General features: G+C 45.0%; 1 protein-coding gene across 2 annotated transcripts in view; it reads right to left on the bottom strand.

The window, feature by feature from the left end:
• Nucleotides 1-15,851, bottom strand: part of Ubqln1 (ubiquilin 1) — a 44,043-nt gene extending 28,192 nt beyond the window's left edge. Inside the window, exon 1 of one of the 2 annotated variants that reach the window (XM_006253551.5) lies at nucleotides 9,549-15,851. In XM_006253551.5, the coding sequence (XP_006253613.1) occupies nucleotides 9,549-9,701 (153 nt within the window). In that variant the 5' untranslated portion in view covers nucleotides 9,702-15,851. The remainder of the gene's footprint in view (nucleotides 1-9,548) is intronic. The other variant, NM_053747.2, reaches the window with a different exon arrangement.
• Nucleotides 15,852-19,621: the final 3,770 nt, after the last annotated feature.

Genomic DNA, 19,621 nt, shown 5'->3' with positions numbered 1-19,621 from the left:
ACCCTCACCACACAGCTCCAGCTGCAGGGAAATCCGATATTTTGCAGCTTTTGGGGACCCTCCCATACTCACACTCGCACAGGTAAATATTAAATATACATCTTTAAGAAAAATCTCAGAGCTGGGAACACTGAGAAGGCAGAGCCAAGGTGGATTTCTGAGTTCCAAGGCCAGCCTGCTCCATAGAGCAAGTTTCAGGATAACCAAGGCTCTAGAGAAACCATCTTGCACACATGGAGTGTGTACATGCCTGCCTGCTCACTCCCATCTATTTGGTAATTTGGTTTCAGTCCAATACTGAACTGAAGAGAGTAAAGGGAAAGCCAAACAACCAATACCAATTAACCAATTAATATTAAAACTATTCCTAGGGCTGGTGCAGGGCTCAGCAGGTCAAAGGATTTGTCACACAAGCCTGTTGACCTGAGCTCAATTCCTGAAACTCACAGTCTAAAGAGAGAACCAAGTCTCTAAAGTTGTCTCTTACCTCCACATATGTGCCTTGGCACACATGCCTGAGTGTACACACACACACACACACACACACACACACACACACACACCCCTCTGAAGGGAAAAAAATGCAAAACCTGAAATATTTCTAATCGTAACCATTCCCGATAAGGACTTTGTAACCTGGTCATTAGGTGGTCACCAGTGTCACCCTGATAACAAAAGACTGGGAGACAAACCTCTGCACAGCTCTGAAGGACTTTTTTGATTGGCTAATTAAGGAGGAAAGACCTAACCCCCCCCCACACACACACAATTTAATTTAAAAAACTGTTAAAAAAGCAAGTTTTTCTTTTACCTTAACAAATTTAAAGCTAAGTTCAGCTTTATTGCTTGCCAAGAAAATTGTTTCTTATGCTTTTTTTAATTATTTATTATATAATAGAGTACACTACAGCTGTTTTCAGACACACCAGAAGAGGGCATCAGATCCCATTACAGATGGTTGTGAGCCACCATGTGGTTGCTGGGAACTGAACTCAGGACCTCTGGAAGAGCAGTCAGTGCTCTTAACCAAGGAGCCATCTCTGCAGCCCCCTTATGCTGTTTGTTTTTGCTTTTGTTTTTTTTTTTAAGAACTTTGATTTTTATTTTGTGTGTATGGTGTTTTGCCTGCATGTATGTCTGCATAACACATGTGTGCCTGGTGCCCATAGAGTCCAGATTAAAGGGTGTTGGATCCTTTGAGACTAGTTATGGAAGGCTGTGAGCCACCATGTGGGTGCTAGAGATCTAATCCAGGTCCTCTGCAAGAGCAACTCACAGCCCTCTTAATGGCGTAGTCTGCCCTTCAGCGCCCTCTCACCACCCTACTAGGAAACACTGTTACACAGTAAAAGATCTCCAGTGAGCACTGTATCAAGGCGCAGACCTTGCAGTTTCAGTAAAGGGCTACATAAAGTCTACTTTGTTTCTAGAGGCCAGTCTAGTTCGCTCTGAAAGACAGACAGGAATTGCCCAGTCATAGTTGACCTCTGTCTAAGAAACACACATGAGTAATAGCTTCTTACTTTTAGTAATGTTTGAAGCGGTTTAATCCTGGTTGTTTGAATCTACCATTGTAACAACATTTACTACACACAAAAAGGAAGCACTTTTTTCAGTGCTGTTTTTCCCAGAGAACTGGTTGACAATCACTGACGAGGTGATATGGACTCTGCAAAAACCTGATGGCTCACACATCTGAAAATCTGTCAGGGGCCAGTGAGATGGCTCAGCAAGTGCTTGTTGAAGACCTGAGTTTGCTCAACAGGCCTGACGTTAGGAGGAGGAGAGAACAATCCTACAGGATGTCCTCTGACTTCCACACCTGTGCTCACACACCAGCACAAATGTAATAAAATAACTGTTATCAGTCATGTCATCTTTGATACAAAACGGCTAATACTAAATCATGTTCTATGAGTCAGAGGAACTCTCCAGCTTAAAAACTGAGGGCAGTGAGAGGGCTGGTGAAAAGCAGTTGCTTACCAAGCCCAATGACCCTGGTTCCACAGCCGAGGAACCAGCTCCCTGAGTTGTCCTGATGAGTGCATGTGCACACACACTCACACACAGAGACAAACTTAAACATTTTAAAAAGAGTCAAGCTGGGCTGGGTATGCTGGTGCACATATTTAATTCCAGACCTTGGGAAGCAGAGACAGGAGGATCTCTCTGAGTTTGAGGCCAGCCTGGTCTGTATAGAAAGTTACAGGACAGCCAGGGCTACACAGAGATCCAGTCTCAAAGAAAGAGTTCCAAGTTAGGAGATTTAAGGGAGAGAAGGTTAAAATGAGGTTTCCAGAGGACTGTACCCATTTGTATATGCTTCACTCAGTAAAGGTTCCACAATGGGATTCCACAGTAAATACACATCATCACTCGGAATGTCCCAAATTCATCCACAAACACAGTTTAGGGAGTCTATACTATGCACCAGGTTCTAGGAACAATACAGTAATACCACAGGCTCTTCCTAGCAGAGAAGCATTAAATAATGATAAATATGTAATTTTTGAACTATGATAAATGACACACACATGTACTAATGGTATTGTGAGAAAAAGCAACAGGTGACCCCAGTCTAGCCTGGGCAATCAGGGATGCTTCTTTGAGAATCTGACCTCTGTTCTACAACTTAAAGGATTTGTAGAAGTCAACAAAGAGTAGGAGGTGGGACAGAACAAGCTGTACAAAAGTCCTAAGGCAGAGCGTAAATGTAGTAACAGGTCAAGGAATTCCAGTGTGGCTAACTAAAAGATCAAGGAGACTGAGCGATGCTATCAACAGCAGTGAAGAAGCAGGCAGACACCATCAACAAGCCGTGCCACTAACTCAGAGTTTAGGATAAATGACCTTTAGTGCGTCCATCATCGAATTAACAGTTCTCAGATATTACTCTGTGAATACACGGGAGGAGAGAAATACAGAAGTCAGAGACTGCCAGAAAGCTAGAATGTCATCTCCAGGCAAGAAGCAACAGCAGTGCAGGGAGCTCAGTGCTCAAATGTTCCAAGCCTACCTTTCTCTTAGTTACTCCACTTCAGCAATCTGTGTCTCAAGACACCATTTCAACCAAGAGCTATTTAGGTAAATCTCAACTCCTGATAGTAGAGATTAAAATTTAAAAATCAAGCTGGGCAGTGGAGGTCAGGCTGTCTCAAAAAACAAACTTAAAGAAACTTAAAGAAAATGACCTTCAAAATTTAAAAATTCAAAAATCATCTTTCCATCTAACTAGTCTTCAGAAAGACAGCTGTCTAAACATTGAGAGCACTGGCTGTTTTTCCGGAGGACATAGTGGTTCACAACTATCTGTGACTCCAGTTCCAAGGGAGGTAACACACGTTTGGGCCTCTGCAGGTACCAGGCACATGGGGCACATAGACACACATGCAGGCAAAACACTTATAATTTTATATATGTTTTATTGTGTGTATAATTTTATGTGTGTATAAATTTTATACACACATAATTTTTTAAAAGCTTTTTTAAAGTATTGAAGTGTTTTAAATTGCTTTTAAATTCACACTGTGGGTAGAAGGAGGACACGTGAGCCAAGAGACACAAGTAGAGATCAAAGGACAACTTCTGAACGTCAGTTCTCTCCTTCCTCCTCCTCCTCCAACCCCCCCACCCCCCCACCCCAAGAGTAGCTGGGACTCAGAACTCAGGTGTCAGGACTGACAAGCCCCTTTACCCACTGAGCATCTGGCTGGCCCAATTTGCAAAATCACTTTGATCTAATTGATGACAGCTGAGATTTCCTGTGCATTGCAAATATCCCATAAGTCTCAAAATCTCTGCCAAAGATAATTAGTGACATTTAAAACAAAAACACATTATCTCAGACTTTCTAAGACATGTCTGTGCTAAAAGGCTATTGGTAATACTAAACGGTATCTTAGTGACACTCAACAGTCACTAGGACAATTATAACCAAAGACTGTCAAAAGCAAGTGTCAATGACAAAGTATTAGAACAGCCAGTTTAGAAACTACTTTGGCAATTCCCCCCAGAATTAAACAAAGTTACCATGTGGCACCCAAGAAAAATGAAACCATTATGTCCACAAAAAGCACATGAATCATGAGTGCTCATGGAGACATTATTCCTATGGGGTTGGGGATTTAGCTCAGTGGTAGAGCGCTTACCTAGGAAGCGCAAGGCCCTGGGTTCGGTCCCCAGCTCCGAAAAAAAGAACCAAAAAAAAAAAAATAATAATAATTCCTAACAAACACACTTACATGTCCGGCAGGTGAGGAAGAATAAAGGGCGGCGCACATCCACATCACTATGCACAACAAAGGAGACACTGGGGCGAGCCAGATGGCGCAGGGGTAAAGGTGTTTGGTGTCACACCTGACCCCATGAGTTCAATCTGTAGGACCCCAAATTACCTTCTGACAGAAGGTACACACACAAATACACATATATAAGCAACAAATGTTTTGTTTTGTTTTAGAAAGTTGTTCTAGACTACAATCTGGATGACCAATGAAAACACTGTAAGGTGGACACAGACAAAACCATACCCTACTCTGAGAAGGCGAGGCAGAGAGAGCAGACTCAAGGCCGGCCGGCCGGGGCTCTATAGGGAGAACTTGTTTCAAAAACTGAGACAAGGAAGAACATAGTTTCTTTCGGGATGATGGTTACTTTTTTTTTTTTTTTTTTTTTTTTTTGGTTCTTTTTTTCGGAGCTGGGGACTGAACCCAGGGCCTTGCGCTTCCTAGGCAAGCGCTCTACCACTGAGCTAAATCCCCAACCCGGGATGATGGTTACTTAAGTCTAGGGATGTTCTTTTTAAAATGACATCATTTATGGCTTAAGAAGTCAATTGAGCGGCCTCTGAAATTTTAAAGAAAAGTTAAGCAATATCTGTTAATTAGAACCTCTAAATCAGTTCTTCAGCAATTCATATATTTGGTTGTGAGCCTAGCCTTTAACGGCTGAGCCATCTCTCCAGCAATTCATGATAGCATACAAAACACTAATCTCAAGGACATGTTTTCCTTAGTATAGCCTGTATTACTGCTTCCTTCTACCCAGCCTTCTGGGGAAGATGCTATCCAGAAAACTACAACGGAAACCACAGAAACTGCCCTAACATTCAAGTAGACACACTGGGACTAAGGAGAAACTGTGAGCAGCATAGGGACAGCACAAGAGGCCCCGGGTTCAATGTCCAGCACAGAGAGAAGTCAGTCCACACTTGCACATTATGTAATGCAGTATGTGGGAAATTTATCTTAACATATACTATAATCTATTAAGCTTCTAAAAAATACAAAATTCCCCAAACCTGGTTGATAATTTATAGCTACAACAGACCTGAAATTACACTTTCACAGACTTAACACTCACACACAGCTCTGAGCATCAAGATGGGCATGGGCGTTTTATACTCCTCCTGCATGGCTTGGCGTGATGACCTGGAAGTGCTAATCTCCCTCATCAAAGAGAGGTCCATATCCAAAAGTTACACACAAGCTCCCCTCCCTCCCTCCCTCCCTCCCTCTACACCAACTCATACCTACTGCACACGGCTCTACCTCACCTTTTGACAGTGAACCCCGGATTCTCCAAGCTGCCGACAATAGCTGATAACAGAGAGCGGAAAAAGTCTCATACACAAAGCCACTACACAGTTGGGAATGTGGCTCAGTTGGTAAGTACTAGCCTAGCATGCCTGGAGCTCTGGGTTCAAGGCCCATCTCGGCATAAGCCAGGTATGTTTTGTATCAGCTGTAACAGTAGCTCTCACAGAGCGGAGGCAGGAGAACAGGGGCTTCAGAGTCATCTTTGGCTACACAGAGATTGAGGCCAGTTTAGACTAAATAGGACCCTGTATCAAAACAACAACAACAAAACCCAAAACAAAACAAATGAACAAGCCGCTACACATTAGCCTTTTCAGAACCTATTCTGAAAGACCCATAGTAATAAAATGTATGGAATACAAACTGTTCCAGTCACTCATAAATGGCAAATTAAACATCACACAATTCATTCCATCTACTCTATAAGAAACATTTTGCTCTAATGTGGGTAAAATCTCAGACTTTACTAATATATATCAAACAAGTAATATTCATTTATACAAACTGTACATAACACTGTATAAAAAAAATCTTAGTTCTACTTGTTGGTTACAAAAAGAAATCAAGAATTAAGCTGGGCCTGGTTGCACAGACCTTTAGTCCTAGCACTCAGGAGGTAGAAGCAGGCAGATCTCTCGAGTTCCAGGCCAGTGTGGTCTATGCAGTGACACTCTTCCCAAAATTAAATGGGGGATTGAACATGTGGAGATGGCTCAGTGAGTAAAGCACTTGTCACAAAATGTAAGGAGGACCTAAATTCAAAGCCCCAGACCATGTAATGCCAGGCCTGTTATCAAAGTGTTCACACAGGGGCTACCACAAACAAAGAACTTCCAGAAGAGGGGGCCCAGCTGGCCCTTGCCACTGAAGGAGACCCCATAACCGATCAGGGTGGAAGGCAAAGACTGGACCCTGACTGTCCACACTTGTGAGACTCTGAAGTGTGCAAGCTCTCTGTCTGTCTCTCCTCTCTCCCTCTCCCCCCTACCCCTCCCACACAAACTTAAAAAGAGGATTTCTTGCCATGATGAACCCCTTATTTTATGTGCTAACTTAAATAACATTTTAAATTTGCCTAAGAGTACAAACCTTCAATTTTATCTTTTTCCTCCTTCCCCACTCCAAGAATTTTCAGAATCAAATATTTGCCAACATCACCCTACCATTTGAGAGGATGTGGGGTGCACTGAGGATGCTCCAATGCTGAACTATGACCTCAGCCCCAATCACCATTACTATTAACCATTTAAAAGGAAATCTTAGTGCCTTCGAACACTACTCAGTGACAAACTCCCTAGCAAACACCAAGCCTAGGAAGTTCTGTAAGGAAAGTCTAACTTACAGAATGGCGGACTTTTTTCTTGTGCTAAGAACTGGACTTTACAAACGAGTGCCAGAGGTCTGCTTTAGCCTATTCTTGTGCATCTGTGCTCCCCATACCCATCCAACAGTCTGATGTGCTGTCCAGTTTGGGGGGACAGGGTATGCTTTCAACTTTTATCACATTTACTGCTCCCACAGGAAACAGATAAACCAACATTAGAATAAGTTACTTTAGGAAAGCTTTACTTTTACCCAGTAAAGACATTTTTACAGCACAGCAAAACATAAGCTTCCACGGAATTTAAAATTCTAGTGTCACTATTCCCCACTCCCCCAAAAAAACCCTATAGATAATCACCTAAATAATTTTTCTATTTATAAAGTATTATTTCTAATGTCCTGAAATAAAATGTGGAAGCTGCCAGGAAGATGGAAATCTAAACTGGGACTCTCAGGAAGACTCAAGAGCTTCATAATTTAGTATGTCCACACATTCATTACTCGGTTACAATGTAAAAAAAAAAAAAACCAGGGCTGGAGAGATGGCTCAGTGGTTAAGAGCACTGACTGCACTTCCAGAGGTCCTGAGTTCAAATCCCAGCAACCACATGGTGGCTCACAACCATCTGTAATGGGATCTGGTGCCTTCTTCTGGTGTGTCTGAAGACAACTACAGTGTACTCACACACACTAAATAAATCTTTAAAAAGAAAAGAAAAAGAAAAAACCCTATTCGTACCAAATATTAACAAGGAGACAGAAGGAAGGAGCACACACCCATATGATGTAGACTGAACTGCAAAATAGCACATTTTTCATGTTTCTTATAAAACTAAACAGAACTGGCAGAGCATGGTGGTGAATGCCTTTAATACCAACACTCAGATGAGTAAGGCAGATGAATTTGAAGCCAGTCTGGTCTACACAGTGTGAGTTCCAGGATAGCCAAACTTCCAGAGTGAAAGCCTGTCTTTTAAATAAAAACAAAAGCAACTAAACAATAACAGAGCATATGGCCTCAAAAAGGACTCCTGAGGCTCTTCACAAGAACTGCAGCTGAAAACAGATGACCCTGGGCAGGTGACGGCACATTCATGGTGTGGAAAACCACTCAGCAGTTAAGTACTGAGCTGAGGACTTGGTTCAGTGGTAGAATGAAGCCTGTGCCTAGTATGCAAATCTCTGTCGTGGGAGGGATACAGACCTCACTGGGATGAATCTCAAAAACTATGCTGAGTGGAGGAAGAAAAAAAGCCTTATCCAGAAGACCACATGAGAGACAACTAGGTCTCTGTGAACTCAATCTTGTAGGAAAAACAATCCTTACAGGGGTGACAAAAAGAGGAACGGAAGGAAGCCTGTAGTTCACTCTAACAGGCTCCACTATGGCCTGCTTGGCTGACACAGGTGTAGATGGAGCTGGGGAAACCAGCCAAGGCAACCATGTCCGTATCACTGCGCCTCTCATCATGTGGAATACCATTTTTCAAAGACGTTGTTCTCAAGCCACTAATATTTATGTGGCTTACCTTCCTTATAAGGGTAATACTGATATTTGCAGTATTTTTAATAGTAAGTGTATTTTAGAAGTAAGAGATGCCCAATACAGAAAACGCAGGAAAATGTCAATTGTGGGTGACGGACACACCTGCTGGAAAACATAAAGACGGTAAACTTTTTTTTATAGCAGCGTTAACGCACAAGGAATGATGCTTCAGTCAACCAGAGTTTCTCTCAATGTGCCACACATCCTCTTGCTTCAGAAAAGAAACCGACTTCACCTTTGGAACTAGATAAGCCTTGAGAGAACTTACAGGTACATTCCAGTGGCTGTTCCCTGCTTCCTCGCATAAAACTGTTTACAATGTTTGATACTGTCAACAATTCAAATGCTCTAGACCGTGTTGAAAACTACATTTGATAGGTTCTACCAAGGCTCTTAATTAGCTGCAAGATTTGTTTTCCTGAATAGACTTTAAGGCAATTATCGGCCTTAACATCAACCATGTTTCCTTGCGGTCCGTTGCAACCGCTAAGACCCAGTCAGGTGTCTTCTCATCTCCCTAAAAAAATCAAACAAAAACCTATCCAATGAGTGGCAGCTAAGCGATGACGGAAGTATTGTTCACAGAAGCAGCAAGTCGCCTATGAATCAAAAAGTCATTTACTTTTTTCCTTTCAGGCGTGAGCTAGTACAGTGTGACTGAAAACAAGTTCCGCGTCATAATTTTTATAATAAAAGGCTGAAAGGTGGGGGAGAGTTCAGCATTCAAAACCGAGAACTAGCCCTCCACGTGCTTCTCGCCCCCAAACCTCTCCAATTCCCAGGCAGGTAAAACAATGACCCCCACCCAGCCTGGTCAAAGGCCGAGCGACGCCCGCGCCCTGCCTCCCAGCAGCTCCCGGCTCCTTTGTGAGGACTGGGGTCCCGGGGCCCGGAGCTCGGCGGCTGCGGCGCAGCCCAGCCCAGGCCGCGCGGCTCACTCGTCCCGGCCCCGCACAGCTCACGCAGCGGAACCCGGCGGGACCTGACCGGAGCTCCCCGGGGCCGCCGCCCGGCCAGGCCGCCCCTTCGCCGCCCTCCCCGCCCCGCCGGCGACGCAGCGACCGCCTGGCCCGCGCCCTCACCTGCTGGACCGAGCTGTTCTCGGGCACAGCGAACTCTTCCTTCTCTTTAGGCGTCTTCACCGTGACCTTCATGATCTTGGGCTCTGCGGGGCCGCTGTCGGCCGCACTGTCCTGAGCGCCCGGTGGGCCGCCGCTCTCTGCGCTCTCGGCCATGGCGGTGACTCAGGCGAGCGCGACACTGGGGGCTGCGGCCGGGTCCGCGGGGCGCGACAGGTTGCGGGGCCACCGACGGTGCGTAGACGCGGGCTGCGGGTGCAGGCCCCGGTGGGCGATCGGCTGCCGTGTGGACGCGGGGACTCTCCGCGTCGCCGCCGCTTCCTCCTCCCGCACCTCCCCCACGCTCGTCGCCGGGCGCCGCGCGGGGCACGCTGGGTAACGCGCTGGCCGCGGCGCCGACTCCTGGCGGCCGGCTGCGCGAGGCACGCCGGGTAGCGCGTTGGCGAAGGAGCCGACTCATGGCCTGGCGGCGCTCGTTCCTTTCTTAGCCGGCGGACGAAGCGCGGGCTCCTCCAGGTCGAAGGAGCGCTGGGCACAGCGGGGGAACTTAACCCACTTCGCGTCTCCCGTTCTTCTTTGAAAGGCATTTAAACAGGGGTTTCATGGAAGACGCCATGATGGTGCACTAAGATGACGTCACGGGCAGCGAAATTGCTAGAAACGTCTGGCCCTTTGCTCTCGGTCCCGGTATCCTCCCGACCTGGTCCCCGTGGGCGTTGGCTTATAAAATAGCGGCGAGTTACTTTATTTTAATAAGCGTAGTGTTTGCCCGGGTGGAAGGAGTTACGATTGCCTTGTCTTGTGCTCAGGGCTTGGAAGCTAAGCCAATGGTGAAAGGTCTTCAAAGGAACACGAAACAGACGCCAGTGAGCCACCAGCGCAACCGCAGGCGCTCACTGTTTCAATGAGGCCAGAGCTTCCCTCCATGGAGTCAAACAGGTTTGGTCAGAAGACAGGACAACCCATATTGTCTGTCTTCCAAGCTGCGTGGGGGCAGAAACAGAATGCCTAGGACTGTCCACCCAACGGGTAGGAGTTAAGCCCAGCTGATGTGTGCCTTTTGTATTCTGTCCCATTACGTTACTGTGCAGCTCGCATCAGGGATAATGGTTGAAAACTTATTTTCAGCATAATGTAGGCACAAATAAGTCATTCACAAGTGACTCCCACATCCTTTATTCGCAAAGATAGCATGTAATACAGTCCGGCACTTTGTTAATCAACATTGCACAAACGTGAACTCTGACAGTGTACCGTGACCCTAATATGCAAAGACATTCCATAGTTCTGCTCTTAGGCCATCAAACCCTGTTCTATGATTAACTACTGTTGCATAAACACTTCTTAGCAGAGCCCTTTGAAATCTGGGTCAGAGTTTCGAAGGTAAATGGCGACCCAAGTGTCACTTGATATCACTTACATTTCTGTCAGCGTTGTTCGATCACAGGAAGAAGTTACAAGCTTTATGTCTAGGTGTGAGAAAATTGTTAGTTCTTGGGGTAGAAAGTTCCACCACTGAGCAAGCAAGCATTTTGGAATTTTCTCATGTTTATATATATAAAATCTCCTTCCAACTTCATTAGTTCCTCTGTTGACTGGTTTTCCTTCCTGCTGTATTCTCCCTGTGTACTTCCCTAGGCTGCCTTCTATGATGACATCCCCCCCTTCCGCCCCCCTCACACCTTTCCCTGCCTAACTTTCTGTGATCTCACATCATATCCCCCACCTCCTGGAAGTCTTCATTCTGTTGCCCTTTAGAAACCCGATCTCTTTACTCTAATACAGCGGCTGTAGATAACCTTTACTGATGTTTGTATGGAATACCCTTGTAATTGTATTTTATTTCTAAAAATCTCTGAGGTATATGGCATGTTGTGAACAAGAGTTCTCCCAGCCAAGCAAGCCACTGCCATCTTGGGTAGTTAGCTGCACTTTCTTGGAAAAGGTTCCTCCAAGCTGGCGTTACTAACTAGCACACCCCTTCATGGAGTGGTAGGGAGGGTCCCAAGACTGTCACCGGAGTATCCAGCCTTTCTCTACCACCTGTTGTTTACAATGCTGCCTTAATTGCAAGTTGCCATAAGGAAGGTCTAGAGTAAATAGGTCAAAGAAGACTGGGGGTTGTGGGGAGCTCCATCTATGTGGCTAAGGCCCCATTCCTGCTGTGTAAAGACCTTACAGGAGTCCCCGCATTCCTGTAAGGAACCCTTTGCCTATGCTCTGTAAGGAAGTCCAATAAACTCGGGCTCCTCAAGTGAAGTTTGGTGGAATCATGCCTTGGTTGGTTGTTGAGACTTTAGGAGAAGGGGTAGCCATTGTTTGTGTGGTCCCCTGGGAAGGAATTTTAGCAACACGGCAGAGTTTATGAAGCATTTAGTGTGTTTGTTGCTTTCTTCATTGCTTTTGTCAATTTTCTGATGAGAAGCGACTTAAGGGAGGAAGGGTCATTTGGGCTCAGGGTTTGAGGAAATATAATCCATCAGAGTGTGGGAAACTTGGCAGTGGGATCGACTTCCTGCTGTGCTAGAAGGAATGTGAACCAAGAAGCAGAAAACGGAAGTGCCTCCACTCAGCTTTCTCTTCTCTGCCTTTTTATTCAACCCTGGACCCACACCACTAGATAGTGCTGCCTACATTCATGACAGATATTCCACCATTTTTCTCTAGAAAAACCTCACAGGAAGGTCCAGCCAAAGATGAGCCTTAGGTGTATTTAGTCAGGTTGACAATCAAAATTAACCATCACAGTCAGGATAGGGTGTCATTAATTAACCACCATGAAGTTAACCTGTCAGAATCAAATTATAAAGAGCCCTTGGCAATGTGGACAGGGATTTTCTAGATAAAGGATCCGTCAACTGTCTCCAAAGATAGGGGTCCAGTGGGCCGTATGGTTCCTGTCCAAAATATTCAGTGAGAATAGATTTGCTGATCTTTGGTCTAGATGTCTATTTCAATCTTTGGCTGTGGAGATGGAGGCTTATTAAATAGTTGTTCTGGAGGTAATTATAAGAACATATTTCAATTGTTCTACATTTAGTTGAATACAATTCCCAAATACTAAATCAAAGATCGACGAATAGCATTTGCCAATTTCCTTACAAATGTCCAATTAGTAACTGTTGGGGAAGGGCCCTGCCCATTGTGGGTCTTAGATTCTATAAGAAAGCGGGCTGAGCAAGCCTGAGAAGCAAGCCAGTAAGCAACACCCCTCCATGGCCTTTGCAATCACCAACGTGAGGTCACTTAGGTCATAAAACACCTGAAATTTGACCATTCAGCTCCCACAAAGCTAGTCTGAGCCAGTTCAAACTTGTGACTTCAGTTTTTGCATTTGGGAGGGAGAGACAGGCAGATCTCTGATTTCAAGGGTAGTCAGGTCTACAGAACAAGTGTGAGTTCTAGGACAGCCTGGGGAGGGGAGTGGTATTCAGAGAAAACTTGTGTGTATGGGGTAGAGTGGGTGTGTGTGTGTGCAGGTAGTATTCCTTGTCAGTATAAGTTAATCAACAAGAATTTATTGAGTACCACTTAACAAGTTTATTCTAAGCCTATATATAAGAATTGATATAGCAAATACAATGTCATACACATGTCAAATAGATGAAAAAGGTAATCTGTTATTTCCTGTCCTGGATAGTTTTGTGTCCCCTTGGCAGACTAGAGTTACCAGAGAAGAGGGAGCCTCAATTGAGAAAACGCCTCTGTAAGATTGGGCTGTGGGCATTTTCTTAATTAGTAACTGTTGGGGAAGGGCCACGCCCATCGTGGGTGGTGCCATCCCTGGCCTGGTGGTCCTAGATTCTGTAAGAAAGCAGGCTGAGCAAGTCTGAGAAGCAAGCCAGTAAGCAACACCCCTCCATGGCCTTTGCGTCACCTCCTGCCTCCAAGTTCCTGCCCTGTTTGTTTCCCTGTCCTGACTCCTTGGATGATGAACAGTGATGTGGCAGTGTAAGATCCTCCTCACCTACAGAGATTGAGACCTACCTCAAAACAAACAACAATAAAAAAGAAAGAAAAAACAAAACTCCTGACATTTTATTACAGTTTAGTTCCAAGTCTGTGAGATACTCCAGATAAATCTTAGTGTTTCACTCAGTCTGTAGCGGTGCCAAGGTTCCAGTATAAACTCACATTTAATTTCAGTTGTATTTCACACTCTTGTTTTTTATCTAACTGGGATTTACTGGGGATTTGGGGACAGGCCTAAAAATATCCCAAGTGTATCTTCCTGTGGCAGTTTCTCCAAACACAGTGCTGCTGATTATGGGAACACAACCTCCCAGGCCTGCCTATCTCACAGAAGTTGCAAGACTGGTTCTCCTGGAAGCCAGGAACACAATGTAACTGCTCTGGGAGCTGGGCTCCGGCTCCTGTCTTATTGGTTTTCAAAACTGCAAGCCTACTAATTATTTTATTATTTTTTTGCAGATGATAGAGTTATTCCAAACAATTGGATTTAAAATGTTTCCTGAGCTTCTGAATGTAAAGACTCCTGCTGTATACTGTGGAAACCATACACCCATGAACTGTAGGGAAATAGAAGATGCTCTGCAATAATAGCATTTCAAACTTTTTATGGAAGCAAATCTAGGGTTATAAGGCTTCTGAGGTCTTCAGGACTGATATCAGGTCTATACGAAAGGCTTTTTACCTCCAGAAGACTGGGGCAGAATCCATTCCTTGCCTTTTCTGGTTTCTAGAGGATACTCACATTCTGTGACTTGTGGTTACATCCTTTAACCTCTAGTCCACTGTCCCTTTATGCTCCTCCTTTGTCTTTTTTCTTTTTAAGGATGTTTGGCCCACCCAGATAAGCAGGCCACCTTTTCTTGCAACAGTGTAGCCAAGGATTTAGTAGACTAGACTTGGACAGGTATTGTGAAACAGTTTCTTCTGAGATTGAAACATTGTATCTGCCAGAGAAATGCTTTAATTAGGAAGGTAAACAATTCAAAGAGCTTCTGGAGGCCCCTGAAACTTACCAAATTCTTTAGGTTCCCCAAATCAATAGGAACAAAATTGCAAAGATTCTCAGACAAGTCAAGTTGCAAAGAAGACTGACACCAGACCAGCTGCCTGAAAGACCTTTAGATCATCTCAAGTGCCTGGAAAGGACACTCTCTAACCTGTTGACTTGTCTGCAGTCTGTAAGGTATGCTCCAGGTTTCCAGCTTTGTGAGATGTCACCCTTCTAGGGTAAACTTTGGCAATATAGCTGTCTTTGAGTCATTTTTGCTCCTGTAAATAACCCCTTACCCATATTCCTTCAAGTAACCCCAATAAAACTCATTGGTTCACCAAAATGTACTTTGGTGGAATCCCTATTTGTTCGATCATGGGATCCTTATCTGGGGAGAGTAGGGAGGGGTGTGTGTGTGTGTGTGTGTGTGTGTGTGTGTGTGTGTGTGTGTGTTTATCACCTGTGGCCAGAGCTGTCTGATAGCATAGAGCAGACTAAGCCAGTTCCAGAACACCAGCTCAGAAAGTGTCACCAAACTTAAAATACCTAACGTAGCTCTAAAAATCAGAGGCTCCCTTTCCCCAGAGTTCCAAGGCCAAGATGTGCTTTCCTGTAGCATTGGAAATGTTCACATGCTTCTAATACTTAAGGGACCCATAATGTCCTCATTTTGCTCTTCACTGACCCCTATTGGAACATTTAGGGAGCAAGGTTCTCAACCAACTGGTCATTAGCTTATAATCTGAGACCATGTCAATCCAACAAGAGCCAGATAGGCCAGAATAAAAATCAGATTCCTTGCACCTTCTTTGAGTGAGTTGCCTGTGGTTGCCATTAGAAGAAAGAAACACAGGATCCCAGGATTTCCCTAGCAATTCTGGACTTTCTTTTTCTTTTTTCTTTTTTTCTTTTTTCTTTTTTTTTCGGAGCTGGGGACCGAACCCAGGGCCTTGTGCTTGCTAGGCAAGTGCTCTACCACTGAGCTAAATCCCCAACCCCAATTCTGGACTTTCAAAGTAAATCTACAAGCTTCCTATGTTACCTCTCCTATCCTTATCGTCACCCAGAAAGTTGCCAAGAAGAGGTTATTGTTTTTCTGGGGACAGCCACATTTAGTGACTAAAATAAGTAATACCAAAGAGCTCCAACTAAAAATGAAGGGCACAGAATGCGAGGTTGTCCTGCGGTGATTCTGACCTACATAAACTCACCAACCCCACATGCCTGGGTACAGAAGGGCCCTAAGTTCCCTGACCGTGACACACTGGGGAGAGACCTTTGCAAGAAAGGTACTCCAACTGCCAGACTGTAGAACTCTCACAAAGTTTAACAAAAAGAAAACAAAAAAGACACAAAGTTTAACAACAACAAAGGACACATTAGCTTTAAGAACCACAGCCCCGTGACCATGTGGTTAAACTCAACTGATTAGACTAGAAATACCATAGGCAAAGCACCTGAATCCCAGAGGGGCTGCCACAGACTCGGGCTACCCAGTACTCTTAAGAACATGGTCCTATTCGCTGAGGGAGACTGTGAGCTTCATCAGGAGCCATGGGGTGACTATGACAGCCATTGAGCAGATCCACTGATAGGTCGCTCTGTGGTCAGTCTATGATGATGGATGATATTGTACCCAGTACAGCAACGCACACGGGCAGCAGTTTTGTCTGTTGGCAGTGCATCGGTAGCTTGGCACACCACTCAAATTCACTGGCGAGTTGGCTCTTAGCGTAGACCTGTTGAAATGTGATTGGGTCAGCAGCTGTCATTCATTTTCACAAGTCACAGTCACAAAACTGGTTCCTGTCTACCAGCCTTTAGTCCACCTAGGCCCCAAGAATGAGAACAAATACAGAAGGCTTCATGAAGGTGAAGCCTTAGTTAGGGTTTCTGTTGCTGTAATAAAACACTGACCAAAAACTACTCATAGCAGAAAAGGTCTATTTCAGCTCACAGGCCCACAGGACAAACCTTCACTGGAGGAAATCACAGCTCTAACTCAAGGACAGCAGGAACCTGGAGGCAGGAAATGAAGCAGAGGCCATGGAGGGACACTGCTCACTGGCTTGCTCCTCATGGCTTAGTCATTCAGTCATCACCTGCTTTCTTACAGCAACCAGGAACACAGCCCAGGGGCTGGCACCACCCAAGGTGAGCTGGCTCCTCCCACATCAATCATCAAGGAAATGAACCTCAAGCCAACCTGGCGGAGACTTCTCAACTGAGGTTTCCTCTTCCAAAAATGACTGACTCCAGCTGTATCGAACTGACAGGAGACTGACCAGGATGATTGGTCAGAGGTTACAGGAAAGCCTTCAATCCTGCTCTAGGCGCAACAATAGACCTTTTTTTCCCTACATGTCAGCACGGAGACCGGAGTGCCTCAGCCGCTCAGCGACCAAGGTGATCCTTCCAAGCGAGGCCAAGGACACAGAAAAATGGTCAAGCAGCTTTGTTTCAGGGAGAAGGCCAAAAGGGCAGGAAAAGCATTGTAATGACAGACATCACTTATAAAATCAGTTTAGTCTGTGGCAGCTTCGTTTATGCATACAACACAGCCCAATCATACTTCTCCCTCCTCCCTGTTCTCCTCTCAACTGTGCGGCCTGCTCCAAGTCCCCACACTTCTCACATGTCTTAGCTTTTGCTCTGGGACTTACTGGTTTACCAGGCGTCACTCCCATGGGCATGGTTTAAGGCTATCTACTGGAACTTGGATAACTCATCAAGGCTCACAACGCTGAAGACAATGAACTCCTCTCCTCCAGCAACTTGTGGTTGCCATTAGATCCCCTGGAAGGGACCCCAGGAGTCCCTCCCCTTCTAGGATTGAGCGTTTAGGGATGAAGTCTTATACAAACCCCATCCAGACAGCTGCAGCTCTCTTGAGTTCACTCGTGCCACAGACCTGTCGGGCCATAGCCCTGCCCCTCGTCATCCAGCTCTTACTTCCTTCTGACCCTGCCCCTTCACCATTCCCTGAGCCCCACTATGGGGTGTGTGATGTGGGTATGCCCCTTAAGTTTGGGCACTCAGCAGTCACTTGCTCTCAGTATCTTGACCGGCCATGAGTCTTCATGAACTGCTTTTTGGTACAAAAAGCTTCCTTGATCAAAACTGAGAACTGCACCATGTCATTCAGAAAATAAAGGTGCTTATGAGCGCCCCAGCCCAGGGTCTTTGACAAGGTACTAAGATGTAGTTGACTTTTGCTATTTTGTGGGTTCTTCTTACCTCTACCCTTCCTCACCCTTTCATCCACCCACTAACACCAAATAGGAGTGAAAAAAAAAGATAGAAGGGGGAGAGAAGAGATCCCTGAATAAAGTCAGGGGTCAGAAAGCAGAGACATTATCATTAGACTACTTCCTGTTGATTAGGGTCATTGAGTTCCTTGGGTAAGTTTGATCTTTGCAGTCAGGATATCTAATTTCCTCTTCTCATTTTCTTTACACATGACTACTTAATAAACTTTGACAACCAATAACCCACCCAGCTCTCAGACCTAGCAATTATATAGACTCTGAAAAGTTCCCAGAATTCCAAGCATCACACAATCACAGAAACTATTTGCAGCTGGCAAAACCACACCTCTGCTGGAGCACGAGGCAAATCATAGTCAGCTGCTGTGGACAGTCTGAAGCAGCCCCACACCCCCATATCTGGTATTAAAACAAAAATACATTCCCACATTATCTGTGTTTTTTCAAAGAAGCCGAAACTCCAAAATTGTCACTACAAGTAAGCATGAGTTCCCTACTATGGAATGGGCCTCAGAGCCAATCAGAAACCAACTGGTAACCCCTGTAACAGTTGTGCCACTGTTATTTCAGTAAGCATGCTTTGCTTGACAACTTGATATTGTAGTTTGCAAGGTCCAAAGCTGGGAAATACCATTCCAGACTTCCTCTTGCTCCCCTCCCCCAAATAGCCTACACAGCAACTTCTGGCACTATAAGGGCCTGCCAGCCTCTAGGAAGCCTCCTGCTTGGTTCCAACAAGGTTTCTCTATGCTCTGCAACCAAGGTGTGTGTTTGTCAGGTGGGCAAGCAAGTACAATGGCCAACAACTCCTGGAGACATATCTCATAATCATGACTGGGATTTTCGTTTATTAACCCAGAGCTTCTGGAATGGGAAGTAGAACTTAAATATATATATATATATGTATATGTATATGTATATATATATATATGTATATGTATATATATATATATATATATATATATATGATTTGACAATTTCCTATGTGTACATAATTGATTCTTCTCTCTCCATTCTCTTACCCCTCCCACCACCATTAGTCTTTCCCCACATTCTTGACTTTGGCTGTGTTCATGACCCATGAGGTTTACCCAGGGCCATCTGTGTGATGACTGGATTGGAACTCTCCATGGTAGCCTTGTGTGGTCCTCCATGTTGAATGCCAAAGACAAGGCTCTCAGTAACAAATACTTCATCTGTGGAGGGTGAGGCCCCTGAGCTCATCCTCCCTCCATAGCTGACTCTGTGGGCTGCTTCTTATGCAGATCCAATGGAGGTACCCACAGATGATTGTGATGGCTGTGTTCAGAAGATAACAGTTTGCAGCTCTTCTCCCTGTCTTTTATCTGTCTTTCTACCCATTCTTCTCCAGTGTTTCCTAGAGAGGATTCTATGTGTCTTGTTCAGGACTGGGCTGCATCTGTCTGTTACTGCCCTTCTTCTTCTTCTTCTTCTTTTTTTTAAGGGTTCTCTTTTGTTTTATTTTTTTTACTTAGTCACTTCCCAATCTCAATTCCCCCTCTCCTCCTAGCACCTTCTCATACAGAACCTCCACACACACCCCCAACCCCAGTTCCTCCCTCCCCTTCTCCTATGAGAAGGGAGAACCACCTCTGTTACTGCTCTTAACTCCATGAGTCTGTATTCTTCACTGGTCACTGGAAAGCTTTTCTCTTTGTTTAATTTTAATTTTTCTGTGTATTTCGCTGCTATGTCTGTGTGAGGATGTCAGATGCCCCAGAAACTGGAATTTCCAGCTTCGAGCTGCCATGCGGGTTCTGGGAATTGAACTTGGGTCCTCTAGAAGAGCAGCTGGTGTTCTTAACCATGCAGCCATCTCTCTGACC

The sequence above is a fragment of the Rattus norvegicus genome, chromosome 17 (assembly GCF_036323735.1).
Source record: "Rattus norvegicus strain BN/NHsdMcwi chromosome 17, GRCr8, whole genome shotgun sequence".
In the NCBI taxonomy this organism is placed as follows: Eukaryota; Metazoa; Chordata; class Mammalia; order Rodentia; family Muridae; genus Rattus; species Rattus norvegicus.
The sequence above is the reverse complement of the archived record's forward strand: the minus strand, read 5'-3'. Positions and strand labels throughout refer to the sequence as shown.